The sequence below is a fragment of the Pleuronectes platessa genome, chromosome 7 (genome assembly GCF_947347685.1).
Source record: "Pleuronectes platessa chromosome 7, fPlePla1.1, whole genome shotgun sequence".
In the NCBI taxonomy this organism is placed as follows: domain Eukaryota; kingdom Metazoa; phylum Chordata; class Actinopteri; order Pleuronectiformes; family Pleuronectidae; genus Pleuronectes; species Pleuronectes platessa.
The window spans coordinates 27187740-27201296 of record NC_070632.1 but is presented as its reverse complement, the minus strand read 5'-3'; the positions used below and the strand labels follow the sequence as shown (position 1 = coordinate 27201296).

The following is a 13557-nucleotide window of genomic DNA, read 5'->3' as shown; positions in this document are numbered from 1 at the left end:
CACAGAACATAGAAAAAGTCCATTTTTTTTACACTGATGTCAGCACTTGTCCACTGGTTGTTTGGGGCTAACAAACAGACTACACAAACAGTCCAGAGGTCAAATTTGTGCAAGTGACAACACTCGCCAGGAGTTGTCAGTGTTTTATAAAATTAATATCAGAACTCTGGCATGGAGATCCTGTCTGTCTCTCTCAGGCTCATAGACAGGTACGTGCTTGTTGTTGCATCGAGCAAAGCTACATGAGTGTGGGAGAAAATTATCTCTGGTCGGACAGATGGAGGCCAATTAGTTTCTGAAGCCGCTTGTTAAAGAGGCCGGATGAGCCTGCTGGGTCTGTGTGTGAGTGTGTGTTTGTATGTATGTGCAACATGCTGGGCAGTAGCCTATATTTCAGTTTGTTTTGTGTGTGTGTGTAAGGGGGTTGTTTATTAGTGTGTGTGTGTGTGGGGGTGTGTGTGTGTGTGAGCGAGCCTGTAGCAGGGTGAGACTGTGTTGCTTCATTGATGTCTCCCTCCGGTCAGTGGGGAGGCACCCAGCAGGCATCAGTTTCTAACCTGAATTGACGATTTGTTTTTCAGACACTGGGATGAACACCGAGCAGAGAGCTGGTCGCAACGCGTCAGCCAAGAGAGGAAGCGGTGCGCCCATCAGGTGAGTGTGCATCTGTACACTGAAGGTCTCATCTATCTGAGTTTATTATTATCATTTATTAACATTATTACACGCACCCCTTTTTCCACTGGCTTTCGTCAACAATATTATTTCTTGAACTCCTGACTTATTGGTAGCATGAGGGGCTATTGTAATTGGTGCTTGTGTTCGGACATGGTTTTTGTGCAAGCCACAGGCCTCCTTTCAGTCAAAACTTGAAACAAGCATGCAGCATGTCTGGAGCGAACTCAATCTCCCAAGATCAATCAATCAATCAATCAAATTTTATTTGTAGAGCCCATATTCACAAATTACAATTCGTTTCATAGAGCTTTAACATGGAGTGACATCCTCTGTCCTTAACCCTCAGCAAGAGTAAGGAAAAACTACTTAAAAAACCCTGTTAACAGGGTAAAAATAAGTAGAAACCTCAGAGAGAGCCACATGTGAGGGATCCCTCTCCCTGGACGGACCGACGTGCAATAGATATCAAGTGCAGGAAAACATCATCAAGATTAAAGTTTTTAGCAACATTGTTGAGGGTAAACATTTTGAAGGATAACTTCAATACTATATGTCAAGCAGTCCTGCTGCATCATAGTCCATGGTCAGCAGCCAGCAAGATAATGATCCATCATCCGGGTCGGATCCACTATAGTCCATAGTCATTGTCCACTAACGCTTATTAAGATCAATCATCAGGCGCCGCCTCGGTCGTGGTCACAGGATCACAGGATCCGCCATTACCACTACGATGAGCCCGCACGATATAGAATCCGCCATACTGGATCCACCATTGCGACCTCTGAAGAGCGATCCATGGTGCGGCTACAGCGGGCCCGGATCTGCGGGCGATAAAGCAAAGGGACTCGGGAAGGGGTCAAGTCAGTAACATGTACTGATGAGATATGACTTACTTTGATGTGATTGGGATGGAGAAGAGGAAGAAGAATCTGGAAAGAGAAGCTCCGTGTGTCATGTGTCATAGATTCCCTTTGCGTCTTAAGGCCTCTGTATGCTTCTCCGAGTCCGTTGCGGAAGGACGGACGGACGGAGCGGACGGACACTTTTTGATTTATAGTTCTACGAGCCTTTTTGTTCCGAAAACAATTCCCCGCCAGAACAGTAGTTGGCGCAACGGAAGTCGAGCTTAGAGAAGCCTACCTCATGATGTATATAGAAGAAGTCCACACTGGTTTATTTACGTCCTCCCGGCTCCTCACACACAGTGAACGATGACAACAGAAAAAGGACGCGACAGTTTTTGCCGAAATAAAGTGACACCCAGCGGGTCAAAATGCTTATGTTATCGTGTCTTAACGCAGCGGTTCCCCGGTCTTGTTTCCAAACTGCATTGCTAATTCAACAGCTGCAACAGCTTGAAGCTACACGGAGGCAGCTAGCTTCCCCCCAGCTTCCACACACAGTCAGCACGGACACCCGATACTAACTACTACCAAGTGTTTGCTTCTAACCTGACGGTGTTTGAGAAACAGTGTCATGACAGCCGTGGGATTAAAGTCAGCGGGTTTTTGCGCTCTTCCCACCGCAGTTAGCATGGTGGCTAGCCCGCTATCCCCGTTATCAAAGTTCGTTATAACCGTATGTGACCGTACACACATGCTGTAAGTGCTCTAACCAGCCACCGTCAGCCGGACAACGCCGCTGGCTTAGCACACTTGTCACATTAATCATAGAGTCGTAGTTGTGATTTAGGTTTATTGTGATGTAGGGAATGGAACAGGAAGTTAGAGGTCCGGAAATGACGTTGGCGGAAATGATGTTTTTAGTGGACCAATCACAGCCAAGTGCTATCCGTGGGCTGTCCGCCATTTCGACGTGTAGTTAGAAAAATGAGAGCTGCACGAAAAGCTCTCCGAGGAGCCGCGGAGAGGCACGGAGAGGGCGTTCCACGTTGGAGAAGGCGGTCCTATCTGTCCGTGTCCGTCAAAACGGAGAAGCATACATTGGCCTTTAGGGTCATCAGGGGTTTTTGCCTTGTAATCAATGATACAATGATACAGGCTGAACTTGGGGGTACACTGAGGCTCAAGGTAAATCTGACTGGCTACTGGTTTGTATGGTAGTACAATGAAATCCATGTGGCCCACTCAGTAGATCAGCCATCAATACCTTTGCCTTTTTAAACTAAACGCTTTCTATTTTAGAACATAGGACAAGTAACGTTCTGCCGCACTAATTAGCTCTAACTATAAGCTTTATCAAAAAGGCAGGTTTTGAGCCTATTCTTAAACGAACCGATAGTGTCTGCCTCCCGAACTGAAAGTGGTAGATTATTCTGAAGATGGAAGATGCAACATGTTCTGTTTGTTCTGAGAAAGTCAAGGAACTCCATCTCCCAGTGGGCAACAGGCTCCTTTTGTTTCAGCAACTTCACGCATAGGTGTGAAAAGTCAAAAGCCAAACTCGCTCTCTTTCCACAACCTTCCAGCAGGGAGGCAGCCAGCTTCTCCTCCTGCATCGGCGAGGGGAGAAACCTGATTTCTACAGCTCATCCCTTCTCCTTGCATCCAAAGAGAGGAACGCAGAGGTGCAGATCCCAGCTCATATCATCAAGGAAACCGCCTCTCAAACCAACAACCGGAGGTCAGAGGTGCAGCTTTCCAACTCATCTTCTCAAGGAAACCTTCTCTCAAATCAAGCTTCTACAAACTCCTCGCAGCGACTCAGTGTCCTGCAGGTAAGGATTTCGAACCAGCATCTGAGCACACGGCTCCACAGTAACGCTAAGGCCCAGACCATACGACCACAAAGCCAGGAGACGTCACAGAATTGTGAACTGGACTGCAACTACTTTTCCTCTTTCCCTCGGACTGGTAGTTACTTAAGCCCACATTAAGTTTAATGTGGGCTTAATAATTATACTACGCTAAGCAAGACTGTTGACTCAATTCTATGTGTGTGTTTCTAAGTTTGATATATGCTGTGATGTTGTAGGTATAAATTAAATGAAAGTTAATGCTAGTTAGCCTCGCCACAGGCTTTCTCCCTGTCTCTCTCATTATCTGACTTCACATCCACACAGACACGCATATCTCCTCACCTCATTAGCTCAGACCCCAGCTACATGTGGTAAAACACATTCTGAAGGGGAGGGGGCTGTTAACGTTAGTGGGCAAAACCACCATTTTGAAAGCATGCTGACGAAGGTGTGAACTTTGGTTAGCCATTTTGAAAGCACCTTGATTTACATACTCACACACACACACTCACATACACATCCTTGTTAGTTAGCTGGATTGTTTAGTAATTTGTGTTTTTATACTTTATTATGTTCATAATAAATGTTTCTCTTTCACAAATGTTCTGTCATTAATGTTGCATAAGTGAACTTTGCCAACCGTTACACTGTTAAGAACTCCATAGCCTTCACTGTTCATTATATAAGCTTTAATAGTAAAATATTGAGATTTCTAATTGGAGTAAATCTAAATGAGACTCATCTTAATCAATAAATTGGCTTTCTTTTCCCTTCTTTGAAGTGTGGTGCCCCGAGACAACTTTAACCAAGTTATGATTAAATATTAATATTTTAAATATTAATGTTTTATATTTTATTTTGATAACTAAATTTATTGAAGGCCTAAAGGCACACCATTCTATGGTAACACTTTTTAACCACTATTGCACAACACTTGTGTGTGTGTCTGTAGATGCAAATACATGACCAACATTACCGTCTACCCAGTTCACATACACAAAAGCTTCTACTTTGTAATAGTTATTAAAAGATTAAAACTAGTATTTTAGAGGCTCATCTAGTGTTAATTTAATAAGAGGATACAAGTAGTTGGAAAAGTAGAATTGTGCAGGAGATAAGTAGTTTCAGTTGTGGTTATTACTCAGTGGTTCTGTTGCTGGTATTTTATGTGAAGCTGACAGTGAGTGACGGTCCAGCCGTCACCAGCTTTAACCTCAATTTCTGTTTACATGGAAACTGAAGCCAAACTGTCGTACAAATCCCATCGCCTCCCGCCGCTGGACGGATTAAAGTGAACAAGAGTCTGTGCCGGCCAGAGCTTGGATTTACAGCCAGGCATTTGCACAGCCAGCTCTGTGGAGAGATCCAATGAAAACAGTTCACTCAGCATGGACGGTGCTTAGAGTTTTTATAAAATTCATTTAGCGCTGAGAGACAGCAGGCTCAAATAAGATTTAATTCATAGATTACAACTTCAAGTGGCACATGTTGATGCATAAACACAGTGAATGACACATGCATTCAGCACACAGTTTAATGGCTCATGCATTCAGCACACAGTTTAATGGCTATAACTAACTACTACTCATGCATGTAATATCACACAAACTTAACTAGTTTGTGATTTGTGTCTATGTGAACTAGTGACAGAATAAATTGGCCTCACTGTGCATCCCATGCGTGTTTCTCGGATGAGAATACCAGCAGTTGTTTCCTTGCATGGATCCTTTAATTATGTGCTACTTAACACGATGGCCCTCAGATTGTAAAATTCCTTCCACAAGTCTGTTACCTGCATTAGGGGCTCTTGCTTTAATAGCAGCAACGTTGTTGTCCAATTCTTGATCGGACATAGACATGTAAATGGTAAATGGTTTTATATTTATATAGCGCTTTTCTAGTCTTTGATGACCACTCAAAGCTCTTTGAATACACACACATTCATACAGTGCATCTGTTCGCAGCACTTTGTTATTCGATGGGGGGCCATTCGGGGTTCAGCATCTTGCCCAAGGACACTTCGGCATGCAGATGGGTCAGACTGGGGATCGAACTGCCGACCTTCAGGTTGGAGGACGACCACTCTACCCCTCAGCCACAGCTGCCCCAAGATGTATGATGTCTTTGTTAAAATGCCATTATCTTTCATTCTCCTAAAAGTCGTACTATGACTAAGACTAAGTAGATTGGCCACACACTTGTCGGGCAGTGGTATTTCAAAAAGACTGGTTAGGAAATCAGGGTTAGGGTTAGGGTTAGGCGAGGCCGTGGTATTTGGACCACAATGCACTGGTGGCTTGGCTGAGATGTTCGGCTGCTGGCTTGTATCCAGTATTTAAAAAAATAATCGCAAGAAATCGTAATATCGAATTGCAATACTTACAGTATCGCAATACATATCTTATCGCCACCTAAGTATTGTGATTGTATCGTATCGGGAGGGCCCTGCCGATTCCCGTCCCTAGTGGTCATGGCGTGATCCAGCTCCTGAACCTAAGTTAAACTTTAAACTATAACGGAGAAGTTAAGAGACGCTGTTTCCGTTAAGCCTGAAAACTACGGGGCCACTGTTTATTGCAGACAATTCTGCAAATAACAACCAAATGCTTCCTGTGTTCAGTTGAGCACACATGCCTTCCCCATGACTTTTATTGTGAAGAGCAGAAGGAGGCGGAAGATGAGAGAGTAAAACATACCCTTTTCAGACATGGAAAAAGATATTGGCAACTTTCACTTAATTATTTTTTACAACTTTTGTAAGACTTGACAAGACAGAAGACAGTAGTTATTTGTAGGGATGCACCAATATGGAAATTCTTGGCCGATACCGATACCGATATTTAAAATAACAATCTGGCCGATAGCCGATACCGATATTTGTTTATTTTCTTTTTGTTGTTATTCATTCACCCTTTTGTGCCAGAAAAATAATGAAATCATTATTTAGAAAGCACTATTTAAAAAAAAATTCAGCCCTTGATCACTCTTATCTTTTAATGAACACAGATTGAATCAGATTTATGAAACAATCTTTGATTTAACTAAACTTTATTTAACAGAGACATATTATGCCCATTTTACCGCAAGTTGAAATGGTTCCTTGGGATCTTAATGAAATGTCTGTAACATATTTTGGTCAAAATACCACAAGGGTAATTTAAAACAGTACCTTTTTACCCTGTCTAAAACAGCCCTGTTAAAGTATCATTATAGAGAACGCTCTTCTAATTGATTTACGGTAGCAGTATTGCCCGTTTATTAGATGTGTTACGGCTTCTGTGTGTATGACGTATGTTGTCAATTCCCTTGTTACCTGTACATGAGACGGATGAATAGAGCTGGTGCATATGAGAATAAAGTACTTAAACAGACGCTACGCTCATACTTTTTACACCAAGTTACACTGCGTGAGTCAAGATAACTTAACAAGCCCTCCTCAGTTTTACCTGTTTTGAGTGTCGGGCAGAAATCACATCGCGTCAACACCCACCGTGGCCCTTCGCGATGCTTGTTTTAATTAAACAGTCGGATTCCCCTGGTCCGCACCAGTTCTCAGTCAGCTGCTAGGCGCCAGCCGGAGGGTTCCCCCAGCGGTCGCCGTAGCTGAGGTGATCCGCGAGAAGGGCCCGACACGCGTCCAGAGTGGCCGCCGCTGACCGCGTACCCGGTCCCCTCCAACAGCCCGCCTTCCACGCCGGCGATGGACACCGCCCCGCGGTACAAGAGAAAGAAAGCCCCCCCACCAGTGAAGCCGTGAGGTGCCACCGGATGAGGACCTCCCGGTGCCGCACACTGAGCCTCCGGCGGCGCGGAGAGGAGGGCGACGGAGGGACTGCTCCCCCAGCCGCGGCACGTGCCCAGCGGTTTTACCACAAATATGAACATCGGCCAATGATATCGGTGAAAGTCAAGTTTATTACCGATAAGCCGATATCAGTAAACTAGGCGAATATCGGCTGCTACCGATGTTCGGCCGATAAATCGGTGCATCCCTAGTTATTTGGCCTGTGGGTCACTTTGCAGATTTTAGAGGAGTGACCCTTTACATTGTGAGAGAGGAGCCTGACTGATCTGATATTGACTGATTATTAAAGAGATTATTAGGAAGTAAAAACTTTTCAATTCTGATATATAGACTGATATATACAACTGAAAAGTAAAAAATTGCAATGATTCCAAACCTTCATGACAAAATCGTTTGACTGGGGCCTGATAGCGTGCTGTTTAACCATACATTTCATAGTAGAGAAATGTAAATAATATAAAAACAACTTGTTAAAGTGATTCCATCTTTACGGTAATCAGTATAGGGTCTAATTCCAGGAAATGAATCCTCTTCTAACCTACTCCAACCTAAGTATCCAATTTCTAATTGTAAAGATCTGTAACAAATATAAGATGTATTTCTATTCCCAACTGAAGTATGAGATCCTTTGACTTAAATCATTAATATCCACCCATGTGGCTGTAGGAGTTGGAACTGGCCACAGATTCAATACTCAGCAGAACAGGTTTTGCCTACAGGTTCTTAACTATAGAGTTCTTTGGCCTTAATTACAATATTGTGTGTGTGGGTGATTTATGTAATATTTTCCTGTTAGAACACACCAGGTTTTGCTCCAGATGGATCCAACCTCCTTCTGTGTGTCCCAATCAAAACTAATTACACCAAACCTGCTCTGATCAGCTGAGCAGTTGCTTGAGATAAAAACAGGAGCTCAGTGAAGACCCACCATTTATGACTAAAGTTTTCACCAGTAACAAGGTAAACTTAAAGTAACAGGACTAGTTGGAACATATTGTCCAAAGTTGAATCAAGTCCGGGACTTTCCCATAATTTTTTTTCAAATAGTCTATTTGTGGCCTTTCAGCCTTAAGGTGCTCGGGTTAGATAGCCATATTTTGCCTTTATTGCGTTATCATTTCCCTGAAGAGTCGGCTGCTTGTGCTCAACTGGTACACTGAGTATGTTTACTGCTCCATTAGTTTTGCAGTGCCTGATGTTTGCATACATAGTAAATGGTCTATATAGCGCTTGATATAGTTTAGTCTTGATGAACCACTCAAAGCGCTTTACAATAGAGTGTATTGACATTCACCAATTCACACACTTTTTTCTATTAGGGGCAATTCCGGGTCAAGAATAGCAGTTTTCAGACATGCACTGACATTTTCACACGTGACAGATGCAAAACAGAAATAATACAAATAACTCAGCATGAAAAGAGAAGTCATACATGTAAGATGCTGACAAATATGACAATTTAGAAAGACAATGAGATATGGGAACCTATGTTATTGTGGGCTGACCCTTCACATGAACACTCCAGAGATTTCATGACCCAAGACTGGTATATGTGCATGTTGTGGGAGCCTGGCTTTGCAAAAGCAAACAGTGGGTACACAAAACCGGGAAAAAGAGCAGTCACACGCAGGGGTTGTGGTGAATATAACATAAGGTTTTATTTATAACTTGAGGGGAAAAGGGCATCCAAAGGTAACTCAAACTCTTCACCTGGTTGGCAGTTTGCATCTGTGGCTCCGTCGGGCTATTTCTGATCCAACAAGAGAGAGACAGCAATTATTCTTCATGAGAGTAGACAGGCAGGCCGCTGGCCTCTTACCCTGGTAGTGTTTGGCTGTAAGCGTCTGGGTCTCTTTCCTCTGCAGCTCTGCCTCTCACTCCTTTGTTTGGGGGTTTTAAGATGGCTCCTGATTGCCCAGCTGATTCCCTTCACCTGTGAGGGACAATCAGAGCCACCTGGGAGGGGAGGAGTTCCCTATGATGATCCTGTGGAGTAGTACCGCCCATCCAACACCACACCCCTTGATCTCTCTTGTCCGGCTGTCCTCAGCCATGTGGGGCACTGCTCAACGGCTGGGCCGTTCACATACCACCACCCCCCCCCCCCCAGCTCCGAACCACGGTGGGGAGCGGCCGACCACAGGCAGTCGTCCCTTCTCGACATGGCATCGGCGTTCCCATGCAGCCTTCCAGCTCTGTGTTCCACTGTAAACTTAAAGTCCTGTAGGTGTAGAAACCAACGGGTTATTCTGGCATTCCTATCTTTGTTGAGGGCCATCCACTTCAATGGGGCGTGGTCAGTGACCAATGTAAACTCTCGACCCAGTAGGTGATATCTTAGTTTTTCTATTGCCCATTTAACCGCTAGACACTCCTTTTCTATGGTTGCATAATTCTTTTCATGGGGAAGCAGTTTGCGGCTTACAAAGGTTATGGGGTATTCACTTCCATCATGTATTTGGGACAGGACTGCCCCAAGGCCTACCTCTGACGCGTCTGTCTGAAGTACAAACCTCTTGCCAAAGTCGGGGGTGTGTAGCACGGTTTCGCTGCAGAGGGCTTTCTTCAAAGCGTTGAAGGCCAGCTGTGTCTGTTTCGTCCACTTCACCCGGTTGGATGCACTTTTGCTTGTCATTTCATGTAAGGGGGCCGCTAAAGAGGTAAAGTTAGGAATAAATTGTCTGTAATACCCCAATAACCCTAGAAAGGTTCTCACCTGGCATTTGGTCTGGGGTTGGGGCCAGGTTGTTATTGCATCCACCTTCTTTACTTGGGGTTTCACGTTTCCTCGTCCGACAGTGTACCCCAGGTAATTCGCCTCCTCCAACGCGAGGGCGCACTTTGCACTTTTCTGCCTCTCACTCCTTTGTTTGGGGGTTTTAAGATGGCTCCTGATTGCCCGGCTGATTCCCTTCACCTGTGAGGGACAATCAGAGCCACCTGGGAGGGGAGGAGTTCCCTATGATGATCCTGTGGAGTAGTACCGCCCATCCAACACCACACCCCTTGATCTCTCTTGTCTGGCTGTCCTCAGCCATGTGGGGCACTGCTCAACGGCTGGGCCATCACAATGTATATAACCTAGATTAAACCTGGAACAATATAATTTCCAGTATAGCCTTATTTCACATTATGTTTGGTATAAAACCAATTATTATATAAATATAGATAAAATATCAGACATGACTATACATGTTGCAGAAAGTGAAAGTGAAGATATTGGCCAGCTGGGTAACTGGCTATGTTGCAATAGCAAAATCATATAGCACCTTAAAGATGATGTTGTTATGTTGCTATTTGACATCTGAATGACAGCACAGTATGCGTGTGTTTAATCTGTTTCTAGACATCCCCCTTATTGTTGACAAGCCTGAAAGTAACTGAGTAACTCCTCTCTGTGAAATTAACTTTGTTGTCTCTGGTGTCACTGCTGAGAGTACAACAACAGTACTGCAAAAAAAAAGGTAACGCAGAATAATACGAAACAAACAGAACCCTTTTGGCATTGGCTTGTTTCCTCCAGAGGCCCGCCTGGGGGCTTGAGTGCACCTCTTTGCCTTGACGGTCACGTTTCTTTCCCCCTCTATTTTCCTGCAGAATGTTTTGTCTTTACCAACAGTTTCTGGAATTTTCCTTCAGGATCCATCTGGGAATTTGTCAAGTTGTCATAGAAATGTCTGTTGAGAAAGACCTGTTCGCAGACTCTAAGCACTACTATTATAGTAATAATACTTAATGCAGTAATTACATAGTGTTTCATAGCCATGGTGGCTGTGGTTCAGGAGGTTGAGAAGATCATCTATTAACCAGAAGGTTTCTGCTTCAATCCCTGGCACCTCTAGTCTGTATTATGAAGTGTCCTTGGGCAAGATACTGAACTCTTAGTGCCCCTGATAGCTGTGCATGAATGTATTAGTGGGACTTTATGTTGGAAGCACATGAGAAGGGCTGCATAAATACAGTCCATTTACCCATTAAAGGTTAAAAAGCTTTTAGCCCTCAGGTCTGCGGAAGTTTTGGCTCGTCAGAATTCAGTTTGTGAGTTCAGTGTATGAATGGTTTCTAGTTTATGGAACAAATACTATTCCACTTCCTGCTTCACTTACTTAGATATTGTGATCCTTTTCTTGCAGCACAGCACATACTGTATATCAAAGAATCTCCTGATCTGTGACCCTGTGACTACCATTGGACAAATATCTGGATACTGTCATGTCATCTCTTTGATTGTCTGCTCTGTGCCCGACCCCCAACTGCTTCGTCTCTCACACTGTAGCCCTTAGAGAGCCTCCCCTCACTCTGACCTGCATTTTAAGTCACTTCTCGCACCACAGATGTCCTTTCATGTACTAAGGAGAAGCTGTTTAAAGCAGCTCAGGCATCTCAGTGCTACAGTCTGACTCTGAGCTTCAGAGACAGTGACTGAGCTCTGCTCTGAAGTGAAAGAAACAGAGCTGTGTGGGTGTGTGTGTGACACTTTGTTGTTATTTCACTTATCTGGTGCAGTGAAGGTGCACAGGGTTTGAGAAAAACACTCTACACTCCCTGCAGCATTAGGGGAGCTCAAAGCTTCACCCGAGCCTCCAACATGCTTTAATTGTTTTGATCGTTGATAGTGAAACAAGACGATTGGCTGCTAAGGTGTCTCTAGATGGCAGTGCATTCAACATGAAGCACTGGTGGAATGAAACTCCTCTACTGGTCACTGGAAATGAGGAAATTAACAGGTTTACCCGCATTTAAAATACTTGCGATGTACAGTTTTTCATTAACATATTATTAACATATTTGGTTTCATCCCTTTAAACTCGTAATCCCCAAAAGGCAGTGTGGGATACAAACCTGTTTCTGCAGAACTCTCCACCACTTAACATAACACATAACTGTTCGCCTCCTGTTATTGAATGTTATTGAATGTTATTGCACTTTGTATTGGTTTTTAGTACTTATGGTCAATTTGTATTGTTATATTGTATTATTTGCCTTTTATTGTCATTGTACAGCACTTTGGTCAGTTATGCTGTATTTAAATGTGCTCTATAAATAAATTTTACTTACTTACTTACTTACTTCAACTGTTTGGGTGGGGCTGTCATGTTTCTAGCAGAAGTAACACTTTTGTTCAACAAAGATAACAACAAAATTGTGAGTCGTGATGCATCTCAGGTGCTGCAATCGTCTTCTGCAATGTCACCATTCTCTGATAAGACTAATAGTTGATCCTAATCTCATTCCTGATGCTCACTTAGAGCCGAGGGCTATGAGAACTACCATGAATGCTTTGCCAATTACCTGCAAGATGGGAGAGAAACCCACGAATGTAGTGTTTTCTACATTCATAAGGATTTAAAAATTACAATAATAATTTAATACCCCAGTTTAATATCATTTAATTATATTCTGCTAATTGTTTTTCATAACAACCTTAAAAAAATTGGTAGCTTAGCGATAGTATGCTAGCCATTTCTTAGTATGATAATCCTGTATTTTCATATAATTTCATGTCGCATCCCACCTGTAATAACAGCATCCAGGCAGGGTTGCCTACAGACCACTGCTAGCAGCCTGTGTGCTTTTGACTCATAGAAGAAATAATGCATGGCATCCAAGCTTTTCAATTTCAAATGTCATTGATTCACCTGCATTATCATAGATGTTATAAGGATATTATTGGTTTGTCACTTTAGCAAACAATAGCATTGGTTTATTTGAAATCTAAATGATGTTATTACAATAACGTCCCCGCAAAACTTTTTTGTCACGTCTATTTACATCAACGACTACTGAGGACGTGTCCGGTTTTCGTGAATACTACTGATCATGTAACGGCTTCTTAAAGGGCTGTCCCAATTCGTAAGGGAAGATTTCAACCACTGTTCCTTGTGACTCTGTTTCAAGGGGCAAGATAACCCTCGAAAACAAGGGGTAGGGGTAGGTAGAAGGGTTCAATGGGATTGGGCCTTATTCTCACTGAGAAATATGATTAAAAAGTTAATATGGTCATTTTACCTGCCAAGCTATAGTATCAGTCCAAATATAGGACAACCTCAATTCAATAAAAGCAGCAATAGAAAAAAGCAATAAATGTCACCCACTTCTATTATGTGAATGTAAGACATAAGGTAAATGACGTTTGCAAAAATTTCAGACATCTTTAAAAAGGGATTCAGTCAGTGCTTAAGCAACGGAAAACTATATGAACAAAATGCATGTTTGTCTCGTGAGGAAGGAAAAAATGTGAGGATGGTTTCAGTCTCTTCATTGCTCCACACCCGTCTAATGCTTTCTACTATTCACATTAAATCACATCATGCATGATCATTTATTCACCTAGTCTCTTTTCTTTGTAACATTATTTTTTTTAGATATACTGCTC

General features: G+C 43.0%; 1 protein-coding gene across 4 annotated transcripts in view; it reads left to right on the top strand.

Moving 5' to 3' along the window:
* Positions 1-13557, top strand: part of LOC128444340 (RNA-binding Raly-like protein) — a 58582-nt gene that overhangs the window by 11093 nt on the left and 33932 nt on the right. The window contains exons 1-3 of one of the 4 annotated variants that reach the window (XM_053426759.1): positions 86-209; positions 582-654; positions 3107-3355. In XM_053426759.1, coding sequence (XP_053282734.1) covers positions 590-654; positions 3107-3355 — 314 coding nt within the window. In that variant the 5' untranslated portion in view covers positions 86-209; positions 582-589. Of the gene's footprint in view, positions 1-85; positions 210-581; positions 655-3106; positions 3356-13557 lie in introns of those variants that run through there. The other 3 variants (XM_053426758.1, XM_053426761.1, XM_053426760.1) reach the window with 3 other exon arrangements.